At 47.6% G+C, this 24786-nt stretch overlaps 1 protein-coding gene across 1 annotated transcript; it reads left to right on the top strand.

Moving 5' to 3' along the window:
* Nucleotides 1-8737: 8737 nt before the first annotated feature.
* EIF2B5 (eukaryotic translation initiation factor 2B subunit epsilon) lies at nt 8738-23535 on the top strand. The gene is made up of 16 exons (XM_048955139.1): nt 8738-8941; nt 9903-10027; nt 10697-10882; nt 10972-11149; nt 12201-12281; nt 12982-13059; nt 13134-13446; nt 14088-14233; nt 14514-14652; nt 15107-15205; nt 15837-15944; nt 16483-16573; nt 17319-17442; nt 19509-19634; nt 21053-21163; nt 22105-23535. Exons 1-16 carry the CDS (start codon nt 8789-8791, stop codon nt 22168-22170), a joined length of 2124 nt encoding a protein of 707 aa, XP_048811096.1. The 5' UTR covers nt 8738-8788; the 3' UTR covers nt 22171-23535.
* Nucleotides 23536-24786: the final 1251 nt, after the last annotated feature.

The following is a 24786-nucleotide window of genomic DNA, read 5'->3' as shown; positions in this document are numbered from 1 at the left end:
GATAATCAGCAATAATTTCGTTGCATAATTAGCGATAGGCTGATTTTAAGAATAAATGGGTTTGGTCGTGTTTCACATAAGAGGGGTTATGGATCTGATGGGTTCTGCCGTGGTTCACACAGGAACAAGAAGTCACAGAGGTTTCCTGCAGGCTCAGCACTGCCGTTCTCCGCAGGGAGAGCAGACGTGATGGGCTCGGACCAAAGAAAAGATTAATCCTCCTCTCTTCTGACCTGCTTGAGGCAGGAGTTCATAAATCATAGGATCATTGAGTCACAGAATTGAGCTAGAAGGGATCTTTAAAGGCCGTCTAGTCCAGCTCCCCTGCCATGCACAGGGACACACACAGCTCGATCTGGTTGTCCTGAGCCTGGTCCAGCCTGACCTTGAGTCAGGGACTGGCAGTGACCCATCCTGCCTTCACATTACTGTTGCTGTGAACAGCGTTTGGGAGAAAAAGCTGTGCCCCTCCTTCCCTCCCCTGCAGCCCAGCTTGGCGCTGAGCCTTCACAGCCCAGCTGACACCGCTTCCCTCATCTCAACACCTTCTCCAAATAGCCATGCCTCTGCAACAAATGCCTTTCAGTGCTACGCTTTGTAGGTGTTGATCGTCCTGCCCTATTTTTGCAGCGTTTCTGCTTGTCAGAGTGCAGGAGAGGTGCAGTGCTGCGCCACATGGATTAAATTTGGGCTGTAATTCATCATTTGGGTCGGGAGAGAGCACAGAAAAAGTTCACCATCTTGTTTCATATGCTGTTTATTTTGGGCTTTAGGAGAGTAAAATAGAAATAATGCTCAGCAGCAACCAACATAAACCTGCTTTTTTTTTCTTACAGGGAGAAGCTTTCAAAGCTGTTGCAACATTTAAAGCATAATCCAGCACAGAAAATCAGTTCAGGGCAGTTCGTATCTATGCTGATTGATCTTTCTTCCACAAACCTGGTGATTCAGAGGGCAAGATCAATCCAAGGGCAAAGCATTGCCCAGAGAGCAGAAGTTGAGGCAGACCTATGCACGCTAGCAAGTTGTGTGGCTCCTATAGCTTGCTCCACTCCCACAGTTAATGAGTAATCGATGGAAATCAGCAGCATGCGTTGCAGCATAGGTTGAGGCAGAGCCTGTGTGCGCTTGCTGGTGTGGTGAGGAAAAGCCAGGCTCGAGCCTGGGCTGGTTATGTGGCTGCTTACTTGACGAAGTCAGTGGAAAGGCCAAACAGCTCAACAGTAAAAGGCTGGAGCAGTGTCTGGATGAACATTGGAGACTGGGGCTCCAGCACTCAGCTTTGGGATCTGTACCCATACTCTGCTGCTAGCCATCCATGCTCTGCAGATATGGAGCAGCAGCTTTGGTTGCTCCGCAGCAGTAGGAATGGGAACTCCTCTCACCGGAGAGGTGCAGCATTGGCCCCAGAGGGGAGGACGTGGCCCCTCAGAACACTGAGATCAGATCAGAATGTTAATTCTGGAGATGCCAGGGCTATGCAGCAGCGATGGTGACCAGAATGTGGTCAGTGTGACCTTCCCTTTGGCTCCCAGGATGCAGTCAGAGCGTGTCACCAATTGCAGGCAGGCACCACCGCTACCATCACTAGGAGAACAAAGAGCCCACCATCAGCTGGGCTGTGGGACACCCAGAGGTTTGGAACAAATCCTGGGCCTCAGCATGGGTCAGGCGAGGTGAGGCTTGCAGGAACAGGAACCCCTGAGCAGTCTGAAACCTTGGGGCTGTTTGTTAAAGCTATAGAAATCCCAGAATGGGGAAACATATGTCTGCAGCAGGTTTGCTTTGCCAAATGGAGCAGTGTCACATGCCCATCCCACGTTCTGCATACAGGCAGTCCCCAGGCGTTTTGCAGCCTCCGAAAGGAAAATTGCTCCATGTGATCAGGGCTTCGTCAGGTCAGCTGGAAACAAAGCACTGTGCTGCCACGTGCTGCAGGACAAGGATTGGGATGGTGCTCAAGGAGTGGCAATGCTCAGGATAATAAGCCCAGCTTAATGCTGACAACTACAGACTGGCCCAGCTGTGGTCCCAGGACTGAGAGCACAGCACTGAGGGACGTAAGAATGAGAAGCACCAGCACCACGTTCTCCACTGCGTTGTTCCTGGATAGGATGGTGCTCAGCCACCAGCTTGTTCCATCATCCCATGTGTATCACACCTTAATCCCGTGGCTCAGTTTCTCATCTAAAAAACACGACTGCTGGAAACATGTGAGAGAGGCAAAGGAGAGTTGCTGCATATAAAAAGTAGAGCAAAGTCCCAAACCACTGCTGTGAAGAAAAACCTTCCCCATCAGTGAGCAGCACCAGGCTTCCTCTTAAAGGCAGAAGACTGAACCAATGGAAAACTGAAATAAAGGAAAATAACCTGTTGGCATTTTCAAGCAATCAGACCTCATTGTCTGAGGGAGGTAACATCAGCCACCATCTGCTCCTGCTCTGAAATAACAGCAGTTCTTCCTACAAGGGGAAGAATGACTCCAAGTGCTGCCTTGTGAATCCTGGTGCCATTGCTTCTGTCTGTACAAAAAGCCAAGGCCTGCTCCATTTCTCCATACCTTTGCAGCATTTTACACAGAGGAAAGCAGAGTTGGTTTAAAGCACATTTTGCTTGTGAGCAGACACACATGGACGAGCCAAAGTTCAGATAAAGTTTCTGGCTGAACTCCAGCCTCACCTGTGGGTAAGAGGCTCTGTCTGCTACCAGCTGTAGCAGATCTGAGTTGTGCCTGTGCATGCAGGGATCCAGGATCTGGGCTCTTCTTGCATCAGACTTGAGTCAGCTCAGTTGCAGTGCCTTTGGGCTCATCTTATTTCCATACCTACAGCACTGGCTGTGGCCAAGCATGCAGTATCATGTTCCTGCCCTGTGGAGCTCATCTCCTCTCAGGTGACAGCGTCAAGCCAGAAGCAAGTTTGATAACTTCCAGGCACAGGAATCAAGTGTTATGATTGGTGATGTGACCAGTGCTTCACGCCATGTTCAAAGGGTGAAAGGACATAGAAACTGTGCATCTTTTTAGGGAATCAAAGCCAGCATGTGAAGTAGCGCTGCAGCTGTGGAGATGGAGAAGCTGCTCCCAGGGACAATCCAAGAGATTTGATTTCTTTCTGGTTTCCATATATTCTGTTTTCTTTGGTACTACTGCAATTTGAGCCAGCACTTCTGCACTACCAGGAAAAGGTCATCAATCTGCTGCTTCCTTCTGCTTTTCTGCAATGTTATATTTTGAAATATATCCCCGACAAACAAAAAGAAGTGTTGGAGTGATTCCATGGGAAACATCAGTACAGTAACCAGATCTGTAGTGTACAACATCTGTCAAGATAATGTGACCCCTGGCTGGCTTTGATGTGATGGAAGCAGGCTGCACAGCTCTCCCTGAGAAAGTTCCCCTTCGCCTTCACTGGATCTTAAGGCAGCCCCAACACAAAGCTTTTCTAAAACAAAATGAGCAGCGGAATGGAAACACGAAGCCCTTGGATGGGGGGCTCTGATACATACGCCTTTCCTGCAGAGAACCAGCTGTGCAGGGAAGGAAGGGTTACAGGAAACGTGGGCTCTGCTCTGAGCAGCACACAGGGAGCTGTGCCTTGATCAAAGGCTTCTGGCAGAGAGCTGCCTGGGAAGTGGGGCTGCCTCCTTCCCAAAGCGATGCATCTGGGGCTGCAGCAAGCAGCAGAGGGATTTCTTCTCCCCTGGCACCCCCTCCAAGTAGAGCCAGGGCTGAACTCCAAGGGGATGCTACAGGGGCCTTTTTCCTCCGCTGGAGGAGGTGAGAAATGAGGAAACACCTTGCCCTCTGCACAGGAGATGGGAAGCAGCCCCAGCTCTGAGCAAGACAGCAAGAACAGAGCAACATCTGCACATGGTGTAGGGTGGGAGGGAGCTGGAGCCAGCCAAGCAGCTCTTCAAGTGAAGTCCTATGTTATCCTCAACCATCTTGTCTCTTTAAATCCAGGGAATTTCCTCTGTGTCCCTGCAGCTCTGACTTAGCACCAAAAATTCCTCTCTCATAATGCAAGTGACACCAGACCCTGCCTCCATAACACCCTGACATTTCCCTGCCAACCTCCCCATTCCCAAGGCTATGGTTGCCAAGCTCCATGTCTTGTTTGGCCCATTGGATTTCCAAATGCATGGTAACTGTTAAGTCCTGGCCTGAACCACTGATTGAGCACCTGGGGCTGTGAAGGCAATTCATCTGTGCAGCCTGAAGGGGTGGAGTCTGGCTGCACCTCTCTTAGATCTCATTTAAGGGCTGACTGCCTCTGGGGAAAGATCTCTGGTTGAAGATCCCTCCTTTGTAGTGCCTTTCCTCTAAGCCTAGATCTTTGGAGATGAGTGGGCACTTTTGCTTTGTAGCACCATTCCGTCTGTGCCAGTTCTTTTATTGTTACACTCTTGTATTGTACTTCCACCATTCAATCTTTCCTACTGTAGCTCCAAAGAAAATGCCTTTTTTCTCCCTGGCTCAGCCCCCAGGTTGCTTCCTACCAGCCTTTGCTGTAGTTACAAAGGGTGAGCCTCTCTGAGCTGACTTCACACACTTGCTTGGGAAGAGCTATTCTGCTTTAGGAATCTGCATGGGTCAGAGCTAGAGAAGGGTTAGTTGAGAAAACAGGAGGCAGCTCTGCTCCAGTGCCCCATAAAAGCTGGAGGAAGCCTTCAACTCATGTGGCCTGACCACTTCCCCACGAGATCTCCTGGTGTTGTGCAAAGTCCTCCTCCCTGTGACTGGGAGCACTGGTTCCCATGATGGCTCCAGCTGTGTCCCCTGATGGGAAACCCATCTCATCTTCAGCCTTGAGCAGCCTCTGGGGTCACACAGGGTGGCTGCCTCCAGGAGCACGTGCCAAGCCAGATGGCTGCTGACTCATTTTCCCCAGACAGGGTGTCCTCACTGAGAAGTGAGGAGGAGCCTTTGCCTTCTGTGCCTGGAACGCCATCGGTCTCTGAGTGACCAGCAAGGTGAATCAGCAAAGGATGGAGCCAAAGTACAAGCAGCAGTACCAGAAGAACACCAGGTAGAGCATGAGTCTGTCAGCTGGATGTGAGCACTGTCACCCAAAGCTGGTGCTTCTTGGGAAAGCAGCTGGTGAGGGTTGATGGAAGCAACATCCTGTGGGATGAGGCAGGGCATCCCATCACTTTGCTCAAGAGCCACGTTAGGAGTTTGTTGTCAGCTGGGACTATGTGGAGAAAGCAAGAATGCTGTAAGGTTTGGAGCAATGCTTGTGAAGGATTGGAAACTCAGCTAAAATATGCAGATTTGCAGGGCAATGTACCCTACAGCCCAGCCAAAGTAGGGCAACTGAGGTGCAGGGAGCTGTGGCAGCAGTAGTGCATCTTGCCCATTGGTAGTGTATGATGCCCAGCATCTTGCTAGTGGAAAAAGCTACCAAGCAGTTCTGCAGTCCTATGGCATGTGATAACCCCAGGAGGTGCTGACTGGGTGGCCTGTGGTCTTTCTGTCCACTTTTCAAGGCTGTGAACAAAGCAGCAGCAGGATGCTAAGAGTGGATGAAGCCCAGCAGTTCATCTGGCAGAAACCTGCATGTGAGAAACAGAAGAGAGGGGACAAAAGAGCAAAGAACAAGACACAGCCTGTGAGTCAATGTTCCTGCTGCCAGCCTGGCTGGAGCCCAGGACGTGGGAGGATGGGGATGCAGAGCAGAGTCAGTCTGGGCTTCACCTCTGCTGACCTACTTGTGGTCTGCAGGTCTCTTTTTACCTGCAAGACTTGGTTTGGTGCTCATGCAAATCCTGAGGCCAGGAACAGAGCTGCTCAGGCACACAGGAGGGCTGGATGCATGTCCCATCACGTTTGGATTTTGCGTTGAGGGACGTGGTTTAATGAGTACTATTGGTGATGGGTTCATGGTTGGACTGGATGATCCTGAAGGTCTTTTACAACCTTGGCAATTCTGTGATCACCTGCTCGTTACTGAAGGGGTAGGAGCGGCTCTGGGCAGCTCAGGTAGGTGGACCCCTCTCTATACCTGGTGAGCAAGTATCAGCCACTGTGAGTAAGCCCAGGTTGGCCCTGGTGTCAGACATCCTGTACCAAGTGCCCCATGTCACCTCTGACACGCACTGGCCACCAGGCAGAATGTGCCATCTAGTGAGGGGAAATTTATCCAGTGCTACAGACATGGTTCCTCCATGCAGACCTCCTGTCATCCTCACTGTGAGTCTCACCATCCTTGGGAATCCCTGACGCAGCTCCATCTCTAGATGTGGAGCCTCTAAGATGTCTAAAATAGGACCAGATCTGGAGCTGCCTGACAAGGCTTAGCAATACATTGTAGAGCATCCTCTATGCAGAGAGAAAAGCCAAGGAGATACCAAGTGATCAGAGAGGAGGAGAAAAAGAGTTGCCTATGTAAGGGCACAGGCTGGGAGGAGGATCACCAGAAGGCAGGGCATCCCCACCATTCATTATTCCCAGAGCTGCTGGATGCTGCTCCTTGTTGCTCTAAGGGGTGAAGGAGTAGAAAAAATCCCTGCAGTTCATGGCTTCTTCCACATCCTGCCCAACCATTGCAGCATATTGGGCTTGGTGGATGTTCAGTCTAACCCAGTGCAGCCTCATCTCAGATTCCATGAGCTATTTTCAATTTTAAAAGCTCCCCTGCAATTACATTGCTTTCAAAAAGTGTTTCATGTGAGGGCTACTGGCCTGCAGGTCCTCATGGAAACCGACTGGAAATGTTTCTGCAAAGCCTGAGGAATATTTATCAGGCTGATTTTGAGTTCAGTTCATTAGCAATTACATTGGTTTGCCTTCCTTTGCTCCTGCCAATTTACCAGGGCAATGTTTTGGAAATTTCCCTCATTTGCAGAGAACGGGATGCAATTATACAGATAATCTGCTGATTGTCCCATCGAGTTCTGTGTGCCCAGTCTTGACATCGGCAGTGGCTGTGCAGGCTGGATCAGACCTGATTTCTGGTGCTGTTTATACCTTTAATGCTACAAAGGCAAGAAGGAAAATGCTGTCCTGCCCTCAGGCAATGACAAATCCACATCTTTGTTAATTCCTCAAGCTGTAACAATCTGAGAGCTTTTTTTTGTTATTATTTTTTCGGGGGTTAGCTTCTTTGCTGTGGCAACAGAATTCCCAAGGGGATGCAGACACCTATTTTTGAAAAGAATGGGAACAATTTATTTCTCCGGGGCAGCTCATTTTTATTTTCTTGCTGTGTCCATCCTTGCCGCTTCATTTTAAACCATTGTCTAAGGCCAAGTAACGCAGTCACAAGGTACATAAGGCACAGCAGGGGCTCAGTCACAAGTACCTGGGGGCAGATGGCACCACATTTTAACAGCTAAGGGAAATGCAGGGGATATCCAATACTGCAGAGTCCTTTGGGAGATAGAGAAGAGCTGTTTTCTATTAAATCAGTCCATGATATTCAATTCAACTGGTGGAAAGAGATGCTTTATTTATTACTATCTTTTCCCATTCACAGCCCAGTGAAAACTGCTCAGACACAGGTGTTGCTCAGGCTGATGATAACACAGGGACAGCGGTGTTACTCTGAGTTGTGACTCCATTCCTTTCTCATCAGCAGAATGGGCAGAGCACACTGTGCATGGGCTGATAAGTGCGTGCTGTGTTTCACCCTGGAGAGGGGCCCTATCTCAGAGGGAGTGGGTGCAAGTGTCCTGAGCAGACTGGTTTCTGCTGGTCAGTAAGTGGGTGGGTGCAGAGATGCTGTCAGATGAGAGCAGCAAGGAGCAGAGCAGGCAGCTCATCAGAGTGGGTTATAGCAAGTGAGAGAACCAGAAGCCAGGAAAGGCTGGCAAGGAAGAACAGGAGGAGCTGAATGTCCACCCTGGGAGAGCAGCACAAGTGCAGGACAGCAAGCGTGAGGTCCTGCAGCTTCCAGTGCTGGCAAGAGGGACAGAAGTGCTGTAAGTGGGCAGCAGACAGACGTGGAAGAGAACGAATTCAGCTGAGGGTGTGCTTTCCACCCTAAGTGCTGTATGCAGCAATTCACTTCTGAGCATGAGGCTGATGCTGAAGCACTTTAGAAAGGACTTCATAGAACTATAGATCCTCTGGAGTTGGAAGGGACCCTTAAAGGCCATCTAATCCAACTCCCTGCACTGAACAGGGGCATCTACAGCTCCATCAGGTGCTCAAAGCCCCGTGCAGACTGACCTTGGGTGTCTCCAGGGGTGGGGAATCCACCACCTCTCTGGGCAACCCATGCCAGTGCCTCATCACACTTATTTTAATTTTCTTCCTTTATATCCAGTTTAAATCTCTCCTCTTTTAGTTTGAGCCCATTTCCCCTTGTCCTATCACAAGAGACCCTGCTAAAATGTCTGCCCCTAACTTTCCTATAGCCTCTCCGTTAGATACTGAAAGGCTGCTCTCAGATCTCCCCGGAGCCTTCCCTTCTCCAGGCTGATCAGCCCCAGCCCTCAGCCTGTCCCCGTGGAGGCGTTCCGTCCCTCGGATCGTTTTTGTGGGCCTCCTCTGGACGTGCTCCAAGCCTCTGCTGTACCGAGGCCTCCACATCTGGACGTGCTACTGCAGGTGAGGTCTCACCAGCACAGAGCAGAGGCAGGATCGCGTCCTTCGACCTGCTGGCCGCCTGCGAAGTGCCCGCATACAGCAAATACAGCCCCACCATTTCCTGCCGTGCTGAGATGCGAGCAGTGCGCATGTGCCGCCCGCCCGTACCTCTCGAGTTCTGAGCCCGCTGAGCTCCCGTCGCTACTTCCGGCGCAGGACCGGAAGCGGAAGGCGGAGTGGTGGTAGCGTGAGGAGATGGCGGCCCGCGGCTCTGCGAAGCGTGGGGCAGGTGCTGGTGCGGCCCGCGGCTCCGAGCCGCAGGAGGAGCCACCGCCGCCGCTCCAGGCCGTGCTGGTCGCCGACAGCTTCAACCGCCGTTTCTTCCCCATCTCCAAAGACCGTCCGCGGGTGAGGAAACCCTCTCCTCCTCTCCGCCCGCTGCCCTGCCGGGAGGGTGCGCGGTACCCGGTGGGACTCGGGCTGCTGTCGGGCCCAGAAGCCTCCGGCAGTTCTCTTCTTTCTGAAGGGACAGCGGCCACATTCAGGAGGCTGCGCTGCGCTGGCGGTGATGGCTTTGCCGTATGTCAGGGAGAGGCGGGTCGTGTAGCGATGTCAAAGAAATAAGCGAAGTATTCGTCGTGGGTGGAATGACACGGACAGCAAAATGGATGGGGAAAGCACTTTAGTTACCTGGATCAGAAAGCCGTGTGTTGAAGGAAAGGGGGCTTCCAGAGAGCTTAGGTCTGAACAATACCCTTAGCTCAGTACCCTTAATTTGCTAATTAAACGTTTGTGGTAGTCATAATTATTCTCATAGTGTCAAGCCTCGAACAAAACATCATGAAGAGAGTTAAAGTGTATTAAGACAGCATTCAGTTGTAAATGAGTGACTTGGTTTAAAGGCATGAACTGAGTCTCAAGACAAGGGAATACTTACTTTGCATCAGACTGGGTCTTTTTTCTTTTTCCTACTGTTTTGTATTCTGCATACGCATAGTCCTGTGGCTTCATCACTCACATCTGACAGGTTTTTCTTGTAACAGTTGAAGCCTGAGTCAGGGAATTGGCATGCTGGGATTTTTTCTTTTTCTAGTCTCATTCAAATCCTCTTAAAGAGCTTTGTATGTGATAACTTTACCTTGTTCATGCCTTCCATTGTGAAGTGAGGATCTGACCCAACAGAACATCGAAACCAGTTCTCACTGCTTAGGCCCACTCTGAATATTTTGGTTGAAAGGAGATGGTGCAGTTATTCAGGGATTTTTTTTATTCTTTTTGACACTGCTGATGGTCTTATGTCCTGAAGCTGGGAGGTACTTTCTTCTGCTGAGGTACAGTGTTCAGTTCTCTGCATGTCTCTTTTTCTCAGGCTCTTTTACCTATGGCAAATGTGGCCATGATCGATTACACCTTGGAGTTCTTAACAGCAACTGGAGTAGAAGAAACCTTTGTTTTCTGCTGTTGGAAGTCAGCTGAGATAAAAGAGCATTTACAGTAAGAATCTCATTTTCTTTTTAGCTTTATCGTGGAACATATTCTTCTTATCCTCCAACAAATCTCAAAGGCTTTATATTATACTAATTCTTCTGCTAAAAACCACGTGCTACAGATTGCCTTTCAAGCAGTGCCTCCTGACACATTTCAAAAAAGACCATTCTTGGTGTAGTTGCTCAGTGTTTTAAAATGGTTGAGTGTTTGGGGACGCATTTAAACGCAGGAGTTGCCTGGCTAGCTGTGTAAATTGCAGTAGCAGCCCTTTCATTATGCCTTGTTTTGATGTGTAATGAAGTTTATGGAAGCAGGTGTGTCTGACAGCACCTTTGTCTTTGCTTTCTGCAGCTTTGCATGTGGTCTTTTCTGCACTGTTTTCAGAGAAAAAAACATTGGGCTGTGTAACGTTCTTCATTTCTCCATTGTCAAACTTGTTTTTTAGCAAAGTCCAGTTTCTTAAATTCCCATAAGCTTCAGTCTTGGTCTGATGTCCTTCAGTTCATCTGCTGCACACAAACGGACGTGCCTAAGCGTGTGGATGGAGGGCTCACTGCCATGGGATTCTCTGTACATTCACTTACGGATGTGCCGTGCTCTGGAACTCTGTGTCCTACTGTGTTGTCTATGGGAAATAACATTTTAATGCCTTTTTGATGTATTTCTGTCCTTCAGAAGGTCCAAGTGGTGCCGCCACACGTCTCCCAACGCAGTGCGCTTTGTGACCTCGGACCTGTACCGCTCCCTTGGTGACGTGCTGCGAGATGTTGATGCCAAGTCCCTTGTTCGTTCTGACTTCATTCTTGTCACTGGCGATGTGGTGTCCAACCTCAATGTATCCAGAGCCTTGGAAGAGCACAGGTAGGTGCTGGAAGAAGCTCATGCTTGTCTGGCCTCTGGCTGTCTGAAGAGTGATTTTAAAATTGTCCTCGTTTTTTGTTTTTCCTCAGGTTGCGTCGCAAGATGGAAAAGAATGTTTCTGTGATGACGATGATTTTCAAGGAGTCCTCACCTGGTCACCATGCCAGGTGCAAAGAGGATGACATTGTTATTGCTATGGATAGTGCCACAAACCGTGTCCTTCACTATCAGAGAACCCAGGGGCTGAAACGCTTCCGCTTTCCTATGGTGCGTCTGGAAGCCGATGGGTGGAAAAGGGCTGCAGTAGCGAAGCAGCCCACCCCAAGGAAATCCTCCTTGAGTGAGGGCTGGGAAACTGTTCTTGCTGCTTCTTTTGGAGGAGCAGATGATAGGAAGTAACTCTTGGTAAACTGGCTTTTTTTCCTTTAACATTATTTAAGGCTTGGTGAAATAGTGCTGGAACTCATTTCAGCATTTGGAGATGGGGCAGACATTTCTCAAAATTCAGTTTGAATCCTTTCTGCTATGTGGAACGAAGGAGGTGGATGATCTGTGTTGACAGATGATTTGTTTATGACAGTAGTATATGGAGCTCCTATGCTACTGCCATACATAATTCATTTTAAGTGATACTGAGCCTGACACAGGGTGGAATTACAGGAGATGCAAGCTGTAGTACTACTCACCTCTTCTATCTGTGCTGTTTCTTTAGAAAGCTTATGGGCTCTGCTAGTAATGTAGCTAAGTGCTCAGCTAACATCTCAGTTAACATCAACATACCAGTGGAGGTATTTTCCCCAGTGAGATAAATAGATGTTTTTCAACTCAGAATTAAGACTATGCAAATATGGCACTTTCAAACTCAAGTCAGTGATCAGTAGACTGTTTTTTTTACCTTGAAATGAACAAATCATTGCCTGAAATGAAAAAGGGAAAAAAAAAAGCTGTGAAAATCTACAGCAGGTATGAAAGCTATGAATACTGCATTTTGATTTATTAGTGTTCTTTGTTTATAGTTTTTAGCAACTGAAGATAAGGAGCCTCCCGAAAGAAAAGGGGTTGTTTGTTGCACAAGCTGTTTCTTGGAGAAGTGCACTGTGTAAGGCTGAGCGCAGTCCCTGCTGACTGATGCACAGCTGTGTGCACCAGGCTGTGCTTGCTGAGCTTGTGTCTCAGTGTTGATTGTAGACTTGTTTGATCTCCAGAACAGCAACTTATTGAAGAATTCAATCACTGTGATACCTCTGGCCTGTAGAAGACCTCTGGGGTTCAGTACTGAGTGAGACACTCAGATCTTCTGAATTTTTTCCTCTTACAGAGTCTGTTTCAGAACTCTATTGAGAACGTTGAGGTGCGCCACGATTTGCTGGATTGTCACATCAGCATCTGTTCTCCACAGGTGAGTTCTGCCCATCAGAGAATCAGAATTCAATGGGCATTGCTTCCTTGGCTCTGCTGATAGGTGGGGGGTGCCTTTGTCGTACTGAATTTGGAAACCAGAACTGCCAGCCATGCTCAATGAGTGAGCCAGGATCTTGTGGAACTGCTGTGCTGACTGCAGGAGTGCCATTCCGCACTCAAGGCGAGCTAACCATACGTGCATCAGTAGGTGGCAACTGTGCACAAAATGAAAACGTGCTGGAAAGAAAGCAGTTTCACTTGGGGTGAAGTCAAGTATGGAGCAGAGTTGATGGCTATGCTGTGAAAGAGTTTACTTGAAAGCTGGTACCGTGTTAGGCTAAGAGTCAGGGTTATTCCAGATTAGGCGTGGTAGTGTTTCCTCCAAATCTTAGAAGGCTGATCTCAAGGCTTGCTTTAGAAGTAAAACTACAAGGCTAGGTGGACAGCTTGGAGGTGCTAAAAATATTTTTTCCCTATTCTAAAAACCAGAATTTGTTCATATCCTAAGATAGGAGGAAGAGATGGGAAGGTCAGCACTCCTACCAGCAAGAATCAAAGCTTTATTCAGGGCAAGAGCATTACTATCCTGTAACACATAGGTCATCTCTCTGAGAACCACTGAATAGCCATCAATTAACTGACTTCCCTGGCCACTGTTTCTGTAACTACATTAGTTCCTTACATTTTACTCCTGACAGGTGGCTGAGCTTTTCACAGACAATTTTGACTACCAGACACGGGATGACTTTGTGCGTGGTCTGTTAGTGAACGAGGAGGTAAGGAGAGGAATGTTACAAGGGAGATCCCGTTGCCTTGGACTAGAGAATCCTCTGACATATCCTGTTTCCAGATCCTGGGGAACCAAATCCATATGCATGTAACGACAGAAGAGTATGGTGCTCACATATGCAACCTACTAATGTATGAAGCTGTGTGCTCTGACATCATCAGGCGCTGGGTTTATCCTTTGACTCCAGAGATGAACTTCACTGATGACAAGAATCAGAGTTATACCCATTCTAAACACAACGTTTACCGGGGAGTGGACGTTAGCCTTGGTCATGGCAGCATGCTGAAAGAGAACGTGCTCATTGGGCAGGGAACAGTCATTGGCAGCAACTGCTCAATAATGAACAGTGTTATTGGGCAGAACTGTAGGATAGGTGAGTACGAGACTGGGGGGTGTGCATGGCATGCCAGAGCAGGGCACAAGTTGCTGGGATTTTGTTTTTCAAGTGCATGTGGCTCTGGGGAAGGATGCTGGATACTGAAGGACTTCCAATGGGAAGAAAGGAGAAAAGCTTTGTTTTCTCGTGGAGGACAGATTTCAGGGTATGGTAGTGATGCTGAAAGGTGAAAGGCACTGCGTGTGAATAGGTTTTTTTAGCAGTAGAGAATGCTTAATGCAGTAGAGTGTGTTTAATAATGTAGAATTATTACCTGCCCAAATGCTACAAATAAAGGATATCTGTCCCTGTTTTTGTAAGGTACACGGTACTCCTGCTTTCATGTTCTGGATCTATTTTTCTGTGTGTGAGTTGGCTGTGATTGTACAAAACAAAGACGTCAGTTGGTATTGTCAACTTGTCTGCTCTCCACAGAGATCTAACTGATCTTTTAGCTTTGGATAAGAAGTGGATGTGGGCCTGTAAGGCTGCTTTTTTTTTTATTTTCATCCAACGTCCATTATGCATCAAGGGCATTCAGTCCTAGATTCAGTAAGATGCTTACCAGTGAACTCGATACTGTAGGAGAACAGCAGTCTGTCTTGCTCAAAGTGTTTGCACTTGTTGATGTGTAACAGGTAATGAAGTCACGTTGGATGGAGCTTTTCTTTGGGATGGAGTACACATAGCAGATAATGTGCAGATCCAGCATTCCGTTATCTGTGATGAAGCTGAAGTGAAGGAGAAAGTAAAGCTAAAACCTCACTGTGTCCTCTCCTCACAGGTAAGTATGTTTCTGGTTTTCTTTCTACTTTCCTTGGCCATTTCAGAATACAGGCATTTTCTCAGAGGTGGTGGTATGTTGCTGCTCCCACTTCTTCTTCCTTCAAGCACATATTGGCTAGGGTAGCTTGATATGTGGTCTAGCAGTGCTGTCTTCATTTATGTTTGTCTGACCCTCCCTTGCAATAGCCTTTCTGGAGCTGCTATCCTCCCTTCTGATGGAGGGATAAAGGAGCAGTCAGGGTATTACTTTACTGAGACACGTTGCATGTATTTTTCAGGTGGTGGTTGGTCCTGACATCACTCTTTCAGAGGGCACAGTGATCTCTCTACACCCACCAGATGAGGAGGAGGAGGATGACGATCAGTTCAGTGATGATTCTGGTGTGAACAAGGAGGAGAGCAAAGTGAAGCTGAAAGGTACGAGTATTTCTGGCTCCATACTGCATGAAGGACTTTATCCTTCATCTTTTGGGAGTCTTTTCCTTGTTCTATAGTCTGCAGTTGCAGGCAGGAACTTAACGCTGCATTCAGCTTGGACCGTGTGCTTTCAGCAAGTCAAGCAAGGATATTTGGTGGAAGTTGGACTGTGGGGTGTTCTGCCTTGTATCCCAGCACTGAAATCTGTGTGGACTTGTCTGTTTTCCATTTTTCCTGAAGTTAAGCTGAAATTGAAAACAATGTTCCATTCAAGGAAGGTGTAAGACGTATATCCTTGTACCTGGACTGTGTCCGAGGACTTTGTGAGATACTGTTCCTACCAGTGTCTTGATGTGGGGTGTTTAGGAGCAGTAGAATGCAAATTTTACTAGTGTATCTTGAATACACTGGTATTGGACCTGCTTATGGGTAAACCTTCTAATTGCTTTTTCAGGCTACAACAAAAAGGATGTGGGCTCAGAAGGCAGAGGCTATCTCTGGAAAGCAGATGACAAAAATGAAGATGATGAAGAGCAGAGACAGAGTCTATGGGGTGAGAAGGAATTTAGTGTGATTAACCTGGGGATGGACAGACAGACTTTTAGTGTCAAGCAAAGTTACTGAGTGGAACACTGATTATAGTTCCCAGAATAAGGCTTGGGCTCCATGAAGCAGTCTGGCTTCCAGATAATGGATTTGTGTGTGGATATGAGAGGTTACATAGAAGGTGAAGGGCCGGGTTCTCTCTTCCTGTGCTCTATGAAAGATGGTTCACCTGCATGAATGCACACAGCTGTCTGTTCTCTGAAGGGCACACCATGGGCTACCAGATCTTCCTGTAGAGGGAATGGGCTTTCTCTGCCCTGGGTTCTGGTCTTCTTCCAGCTAGTGAGAGTGCTGACACTGCTCTGTAATGAGTCAGCAGTCTGCATGAGATGCATTTGCTTCTGTCCCTGTCCCTTGCTGTGTGCCTGCAGACTCAAATACAAGTCCCCTTGTCCCAGTGCCAGCTGTAGTGTTTCCTCTGCAGCAATTCGAACCATCTGGACCTGTAAGTAAAATATTCCATGCAAGGACAGATAGTTGCTGACTCAATTGTGAATTCTCTGCAACATCTGGTTTTTTACACATGTGACAACTGCAGCTTTTGAGCACTGAACTGAACACTGTCTTCTCTTCATCAGGCCCAGCTATGCTTTCAGAAGAAGAGAGTGAGTCAGACAGCGACCTGAGCATGGGCTCTGAGGAGCCAGACAGTCGGGCAGCGTCCCCTCAGCTAGACGACATCAAAGGTGAGAGATGGGGCTGCTGAGAACAAGCTTACTGCTGCTGTACTCCATAACTTTCTTGTAGTAGCTGCCTCTTTTGGCAGAGATGCTTTATTTTTTGTTTTGTGAAGTTAACGTGGGTTTGAAATGGGTTCAGACAAAATGGGGAAAGAAAAACTCATCTTTTTCACCTGAAGAAATCTGACCAAAGGAAAGTAATGAATTCTAGCTCTTAATTCATATCTTTAGGTAAGGAAATATAAGGTTTCTCTGAACAGGAAGGAATTGATTGTGGAAGTACAATAGAAACTGCTCTGAAAGATTGCAAAGATAAACAGATTTGTACTGATTTGCATGGTTAGATCAATGCTATCCGTCAGATCTTTTCCTTTATTTGAATTCTACCACTATTTTAAAGTATACTTTATGTGGATTTGTGCAAACTCATGGTGAGCAAATAGGTTCCCAGAAGGCTTCCTTTGTTGAGACCATGGTTTCTTTGGAACTGTGAAGAATCTGTTCTTCCTTGACCTGTCAAACTACCTGTCCTTTCTTCTATTAGTTTTCCAGAATGAGGTTCTGGGTACATTACAGAGGGGTGAAGAAGAAAACATTTCCTGTGACAACTTGGTCCTGGAAATCAACTCTCTCAAGTGAGTTTCCCCTTGTGAAGATACTGTATGTTATCTTGAACAGTTGTGTTTTGCAGTGGATTGAGAAAGAGAACTCGCGTAGATAACTGTATTTGATTGTTACGTATTAATTTTGCCAGTATTGCAGGAGAAATGTAGATCAGAGGTTACGACTGAATGTGGATAGGTGTTAACACACCTATAGCTTCCTCAATCATTAAGCTTTAGTAGCCCTAATTCTGTAACAGAAGGTGGAATTACGTGAAGTAACTAAGGACCGAAAGAGAGCAAGCCAGTTCTTAGCACCAATTTCTTGTAAGCCTGTGCAGGAACTGCAGCTCTTTGCATTGGAGAGCTCAACCAGCTGCCTGCAGCTGAAACTGTGCTGTGGTATGGCTTGTCTGCTGTCTTTATACAGCAGCAAGTCTGGAACATGTAATCAGAGTGCCTTTTACCTAATGTTTCTTAAATGCAAACCTGTTTTCCTTCTTTTGCGCAACAGTATTCATGCAGCACTCTAGTAAACGTCAGGGTGCTGTCCCTGCAACAGCTTGTTCCTCTGTGATAGCAGACTTTCAGGACTTCTGGTCTTACACAGGGTTAATGCAAGCTGTACATTATGTGAACGTGAGGGGGGAGTGAAGAGAAAAAAGAAAAATAGCAGATTTGATCTATTCTTCCACTGTATCTCTGTGAGGAACCACAATCCGCACAGATGAGATTCTGTGAAATGTTTGTTTAATTTTTTGTGCCTTTCTCTTTGCAGGTATGCGTATAACATCAGTCTGAATGAGATGATGCAGGTGCTCAGTAAAGTGATTCTGGAGTTCCCATTACAGCAGCTGGATGCAAACCTGGACTCCCAGAACTATTTCTCAGCATTACTTCCTGTGAGTGCTGCTCCATTTGACTCTACTTGGGGCTTGTCTTCTGGTGTGTAGGAGTCTGCCTGAGGTACTTCCTGGTTGCTAAGTCTTTTTTTCTTAAGCCTGAAGCCACTTGAACTCCTTGAGTTTGTGAGCCTTTCTGTCTTCTAAAGAAGTAAAAATGAGCTGAAATTTTTGTACCTGCTCGATGGAACTCTGCTCAGACTGCAAGCACGGGGAGCTCTACTTCAGTACCTCTGGTTGTTGCCTGTTTTCTGTGTGGTAGTTGAACGTATAACTTGTAGAAGAGATCAGAAAAGGACTGATAGAGTTGTCTTTATGGGCCTGCGTTCCAGGAACCTGATTCCAATCCATTGTAAGTCCTATCCTTGGGGCAGCAGGGAGCTCTCCTCTCCCAATGGGATCTTTTCCAACGCACTGGAAAAATCAGAAGTAAGGAAGTAGTGTGGGACCATGTCAAAGGCCTTGCATAAGTCCGAATATATGACATCAGTTGCCCTTCTTTTGTCCATTAATGCCATCACTCCATCATGAGAGGCCACCAGACTGGTCAGGCGTATCAGTCCTTGGTGATGCTGTGCTGGGTGCCTCTGAGCACCTCCACATCTCACATGCTCCTTAATCTCTTCCAGGAGGATATGCTGCATAATCTTCCTAGCATAGACACGAGGCTCAGTCTCCAAATGCTCCTGTTCAAAAAACAGCCACCAAGTTTCTTAGAGCAGTGCGTAATAAAAATGTAGCTGAAGTTCGTAGCTGTGCAGCTAAAATGGCCTCAGTCAATAGTTGTGTCAGGCTGAGATCTGCTTATAACAGCTTACATATGGCAAAGTGATTTTGTATGGGATGGGAATACTTGAATTTTGAGAGTCTTGAATGTTGGAAGCCTGCTGAACTTTGGAGATGTGTATCACATTTCTTAACCTCCTTGTAGCTCAGTTCTGGTGAGGAGATGCTGAAGGAAGGTGGGTTGTTTGTGCAAGAGCACCAGTGGAGCAGTCTCAGACAGCTCAGATGGGGAAACTGTGGAAATGCCATAGTTATGATGTATGATTTGACTTGAAACCACAGTGTGTGTTCTGAAGTGCTGGCTCCTGAACGTGAAGCTCCTAAGTGTTGCAGCAACTTAAGAAATGGCCATCTGTAAAGGGATATGCCTGTGGGTATTTTTCAGATGAGATGTAGAGGTCTGAGAAAGAGTTATCCGATTTGAAGTATGCCAGTTGTCTTGTTTGGCTCTTGTACAAGTTGTGAAGCAGAGGTGGTACAGAAAACACAACCCTTCCCAGACTGTAGGCACACCTTGGGTGGATGTGGCTGAAGTTGCTGCGTTTCTGTTGTTACCAAAGCAGTATCAAACAAAGCTATGTAGGTGAGGGTGTCTAAAAAGATCTCAGGGAGGCAATTTTAGCAATTCATCAAGCTAGTGCTTGTGCTTCTCTAATCTAAGTATTAGTAATTGCTAAGCTGGCTAGTGTTTGCACTACTGCCCAGCAGCTGGCATCTGTGGTGCGTCTCTTCGGGTTTCTGGTAGGGATCCTTGCTCTCTGTAATATCATGCAAGAGCACCCAACGTGGGGTTGTGCATTCAGGGAACAAAGGGATCTTTGCTGACTGGAAACTGGTAATTTTCTTGGCACTCTCTTTTTCTCTTTGTTGTTATTTGCTCTTCTGCTTCAAAAGGAAGTTCCACTAAAATGTTAGCTGCTTTTGGGTGGAAAGTTTGAGAGCATGTACATACCCCAGTGTGTCAGTCTGCTGCAAAGTGATGTGAAGGCTCTGTTAAACACATTTATTGTGATAATCCAGTGTTCCAGTAAGGAATCAACACCAAAAACACTAACATGTTCTCAAGGTTGTTTGGTAAAAGCAGGTCTTGTTATTATATCTCATGTGTGCAGACATCTGTTTAATGGACAGAGGAGGGCAAGTACATTAACTGGTCAGCTGAAGAGTTTTGTGAAATGCTGTTCTGGGTCAGTTTCTGAGTGCAGCACAGCTGAGAAGTGGGGCTGAGCACACACATCTGTCTCACAGCTCAGGAACCCTTCTGTGCTTTCTCCCTGCAGCTGTTGAAGAACTGGACCCCGTTGTTTAAGAACTACATAAAACGTTCGTCAGATCACTTGAATGCCTTATTTGCCATTGAGGAATTCTTCCTGGAACACGACAGTCTTTGCACATCAATAGCTAAAGTGAGTATCCACTCCCAGCTCTGAGGACTTGTTTTTGCTGCAGTTGTGATGAAATCCATCTTGTTCACATCATCAGCTTGTCTGCTTCAGAGGAGGGAAAATTGGGGTCTCAATTGAGAGTGTGTATAGAAAATCTAGCTGTAACAATTGCTTTTTTTTTTGTCTGCATATGACTCTGAGCACAGCTGAGGGTAATTATTAAATACTGGCATGAAGCCTGAAGTGAGCTGTTACTTTGCAGCTTCTAACCTAGGTGTCCTTGTGTGGTGCTGTGAATGGCCTCGACTCTCCACACCTCTTTATTTGTGGGCCTGAGATCTGACTGCAAATGATTTATGCTACTGTAGAGTGCAAAACAAGCAATGCTAGGAATAAGAAAAGAATTTATTATTGTGGCCAACCAAGTTGTGAAACTGGAAATAAAGAGGAGCTGACATGTGGCTTATTACCTGTCTCCCTGTTGTAAGAATGTTCAGTATATTCCTACCTACAAATACTTTGTCCATGCATTCTTTCTGCCCTTTCAAACTGAGAGTATTTGATTTAGATGGAAAGCTTTTCCCCATCCCAGTGTCTCAGGTAGCTCCTGTCTATTCCCTGTCTATATAAGGTTTGCTTAACTCCTGGTTTCCCAAAAAAAAAGTAATCCTAACTTCAGCTGCCAGGGTTTCTGGCAAATGGCAAAGCGCTTAGCATGGATCAGAGCCAAAGCCCTGAGGTTTGGTGAGCCAAAATGTCATTGAATTAGAGCAATTATTTGGCATGTGTCCATTGTTCTAGGAGCCTGGGTTTCCCTGGAGGCTGAGAATTGAAGTGACACTTTATGTTTGGAGCTGGCAGCCAGCTTTGTCAGCGCTCTGCCGCAAGGAGATCAACTGCAAAGTGCCTGTGCTGCCAGAGCACAAAGGCACCCTGAGAAAGAATGGTTGCATCTTACCCTCGCTGCACTGGGCAGGAGTTTGAGCTGTCAAACGAGCAATTGCTTTGACACCTGCCATAAGGCACTTTTAAGAGAGAACTGTCAGGAAGAGGGAGCCTGGGGCAGGTCTGACCAGCTTTGTTGGATGGGTTTTTCGGTGCTTTAAAAAGACAGCCAAAGCAACATCTTGAACTGATGACACCCTCTGTGGCCTCTTGTTGCAGGGTATGCTCGAGAGCTGTGGGCAACCACAGAGCTGAAGCTGATGGGACTTGAGCTTTGACTCATCACATGTCATAGCATCCAGCTATCGGGAGCATAAAGCTTAACAGGGAAAAACAGTTATTTTTAACATCAAAATCAAATTGAAACAAAGAGATTGTGTTCTGTTAAGGATGGAGCTAGGAGCCATAAATTACATGCAGGCTTGGAGCTTGGACATGAGCTCATCCCAAAAGAGTTTATAAAGAGCCTTGTTGTGCTTTTCTAATCAATGCAGGTGTTGATGACGTTTTACCAGCTGGAGATTCTGGAAGAAGATGTAATTCTCAACTGGTTCTCTCTGCAGGACACATCTGATAAGGGGAAGCAGCTTCGTAAAAACCAGAGGGTAAGTCCCAGAAGTGTGGAGTCTATTGTGTGTGTGTGTGTGTGTTCCAACAGCTGCTAGAAGGAATTGCAGAGCTGAGTTCAGTGCCACTGTCACCTTCTGTGGAGCAGCCATTGCACAGTAGGCCAGTAGTGCACCAGTGTATTCAATGCTGAACAGTGCAACTTTGCTGTCCAAAATGGATGTTTGTGTGCATTCTGCTGTAATCATCCTGTTTGATGAAGAATGGAGGTGGGAGAAGAGGAGCATGGTTTTTAGTGGGTTCTGTAGCATGAGGCCCGTGCTTTCTGGAGCAGCAGCACAGTTTCACTAAGTCAGCACCTATCTGAAATGGGCCTTAGGCCAGTGCCCCGTTTGCTGGTCCCATGCAATCCCTTTGAAGCTTTCATTCTTGGCTCACCAGCCCCTTTGCATATATTTCTAAGCATCTGCAGTAGTGAGTGGTTTCATTTGGCTTACACTGTGAAGGAGCACATAACTTCCCCCCTCCATCAGACAGAATTTAATGCTGCAGTTTGGCTGAGCCTTGTTCCAGTCCTCATCCATGGATGGTAAGAGGAGGAAGGGAAGAAAGCAGTCTCTGAGAAACTGCAGCTTTGTTTAAAGTCTTTGCAAAGTCAACTCGTGGTATAGGTCAGCAATGCTTTCAGCTGGTGATTCAAGGTAAAAGCAGGCTGCCTTTTTATAGCGTTCTATAAGGGAGCAGGTTTCTCCTGGCAGAGCTTCCAGCTAAGGCACTGCTGTCATCTCTCCTCCCTTGAGCTCTGGAAAACTCTCATGCTTTTGTCATCTGACAGAATGTTGTGGGTACTGGTTGGAGGAACCCAATGAACCTGTTCTTATGTGCAGCAGTAGTACTTACAACAGCACAATATAGTTTTTGAGTGTTTCCAGCACCTGTTTGTCGTTTGTGACCCAGTTACATTTCATTCTGTCTGCAGCTTCAGAAGTTCATCCAGTGGCTGGAGGAGGCAGAAGAAGAGTCGTCTGATGGCGACCAAGACTGACGTGGTGACTTGGCATGAGAAGAGGCACTCACTGCCTTTCTGGGCTGAGTGGGCAGGGCAAGATCAGTGCCAGTGCATGGTGTGTAGTTGTGGGGCCTGACATCAAAGTGACTGACAATCCCATCACTAATTGTGTTGTGCATTCCCAACTTTGCCACTTCCCTCCCTCCCTGCCACCCTTGCTTGCCTAGTGGCACGTTACGTTGGATGGTTGCAGCACAGTGTAAAAACAATATGGGAAAAGCAGGAGGCAATGACATCTAGAATCCCTGTGGGGCCTGGATACAGTGCACTGTAAGCTATCTTTCGGGAACTCCTTGTTACTAATGCAAAGGGAGCAAATAAATGCAAATGCATACAACATCCTTGTAAATCAAACCATTTGGGTCGTGGAAGAGTGGTCATACAGCCCAGTTATTGGGAGTCATTGCTTCTGGAGCTAAGAGGACTCCTGCTGAAGAGACACTGGCAAGGTTGGTAAGTAGAAGCATGTGGATTAGGATCAGGAGTGAGGGACTGGGATTCAAGAGTTCCTGTGCCTTGAGAAGATGCAGTTAGTTGTTTTAGGATGCCCAGGGCACTTTGCAGTCCAGAAGGCGTTTGTGATCTTTACAAAAGGGAGAACCTCTTGCCATCTGCTGTGCCAGTATCTAAAGAAGGGTTGCACAGCAGAGTTGGTAATATCATGTGTGTCCCCTTTCTTTAGAACAGGGGATGGTGTAAACTCAGCTCCCCTAACAGGGGTTGGCTAACAGCAGATGCACGCTGCTCAGTGAAATGCTGTACAGTTTACTACATCTTAGGTGCGATCTGCCTTCTGCGCGTCCCCAGCTGAGCAGACACGTTGTTTTAGCAGTGTCTGTTTCTTTGTTGGTTTACTTTTTAACAAAAAGGGAGCAGAGATGCCTAGCTCCTCCTGCTGCACAGCTACGCCTGTGTTTTGCTCTGTGGGCACTGACTGAACCAGCTGCTTTCAGGGGCAGCTTCTGTTCATTAGGTGGATTATAAATTGGGTATTCTGACCTTGCCTCTGCCCCTTCAGGAGGAGCATGGAATAAACCCCGTGAGAGAGAGGGGAAATAAGCACTGGAGCTGCCCGCTCAGGATCTTTACTTGGCCGTTCCATGGTGCCACAAACGTCAGTGAGGGGACAGCAGTGGATGCTGGAGGCTGGGGGTGCTGCCTCTTCCAAACTGATGCTGCAGGGCCATCTTGTGCACTCACACTACCAGTTGCCAGGATTGTGCATAACTGCTTGTTTTCTACAGTGCAAACTCAGCCTTGTAAATGTTGGGGAAATGGTATCTGAGTTTTCTGTATCTGCCGTTATTTAATTCAGGGAGCAAATAAAAACTATGCTGGTGATACTGGCCTGCTTGGTTTGTTTGCATGCGTCTTTGTTGTACAGTTGAGCAAGGCTTACAGGTAAGCTAGGTAACACATTGCTACTTTAGCTCAACAGATTTCAAGCACATGTTAAGCAGGTAAAGATGTCAGCACTCTGAACTGGTATAAAGGCTCAATGATTGCTCGTGACCTCGTTATTTGAAAGCAGAGAACAGTTTGTCACAACTGCTGAACTTAGAATCCTGACGTGAATGAGGTTTAGTTCTGTGCGGGCTTACGGAAATCCTATGAAATCTGCTTTTTCTTTGCTGTGAGGAGAGCTAGTGTGAATATTGGGTATGTACTGTGCCATGCCCTCCTGATAGTGGAGTGCAGTGGATTGTATTGGAGGTGCCAGTAGAACAGCAAAAAGGACTTGAGGTTCTCCAGCATGGAGTTCTGGCATAATTCAGCATCCCTATGGGCAGGTGAGTGCATACTTTTTTACAGAAGCATTAATTGCTTAATCAAGGGGGCAGCTTGATGGTTTCTAGTGCTTCCTGTCAAAGCTTGTGTTTGGTTGGAAGGTCAGAAATGCCTTTGAGATCAGGCTTTGCTGCAGAGTTGCTGTGTTACTTTGAGCTGTGTGAGCATTAAGGCCACAGCACTCATCTTGTGTGATGGATGCGTTTCTCCCGGTGTTTCAGCTAACAATAGCACACAGCTTAGAACGAGAAAATAGTTCCCTGCTGCTTATCTTAAGTGGAGAATAGGGCTGATGCTGGGACCCATGCATGGCTGTCAGGGAGCCTGTGAGGCACAGAGGGGATCGGCGCAGCTGCCCTGCGGTATGGGGGCAGCAGAGAGATGGGGTACGTGCAGCATCACGAAGAGCAGAATACGTCCCGTGTTCCGTAAGGTGCAGAAAGAGGGTGCGAGGAGCACGGGAAGGGCGCAGAGTTGCGGCACAATGGTGGCGTGGGGGAGCGCAGAGCCCGTGGGGAGCGGGGATGTCCCTAGGCGTGAAACACCGCCGTGGGGGTCGGGGGGAACAAAGCCGAAAGGGGGGCGGGCGGTTGGAGACTCTGCGCCTGGGGGTGCGCGCGGAGCGCCGATCCTTCGCCGGGCGCCGCGGGACGGGGCCGCGCCGTGAAGCGACCGGGGGCTCGCGGGGTCCCGGGCCGCAGCGCGGCCCCGTGGGGCGCCGGTTCCGCTTCCGGTGGGGCCGGGGCGGCGGGCGGGGGGCGGGGCCGCGGGATCGGAGCGTGCGCGGTGCGTCCGGGCGGCGCT

The sequence above is a fragment of the Lagopus muta genome, chromosome 9, assembly GCF_023343835.1.
Source record: "Lagopus muta isolate bLagMut1 chromosome 9, bLagMut1 primary, whole genome shotgun sequence".
NCBI lineage: Eukaryota > Metazoa > Chordata > Aves > Galliformes > Phasianidae > Lagopus > Lagopus muta.
The sequence above is the reverse complement of the archived record's forward strand: the minus strand, read 5'-3'. Positions and strand labels throughout refer to the sequence as shown.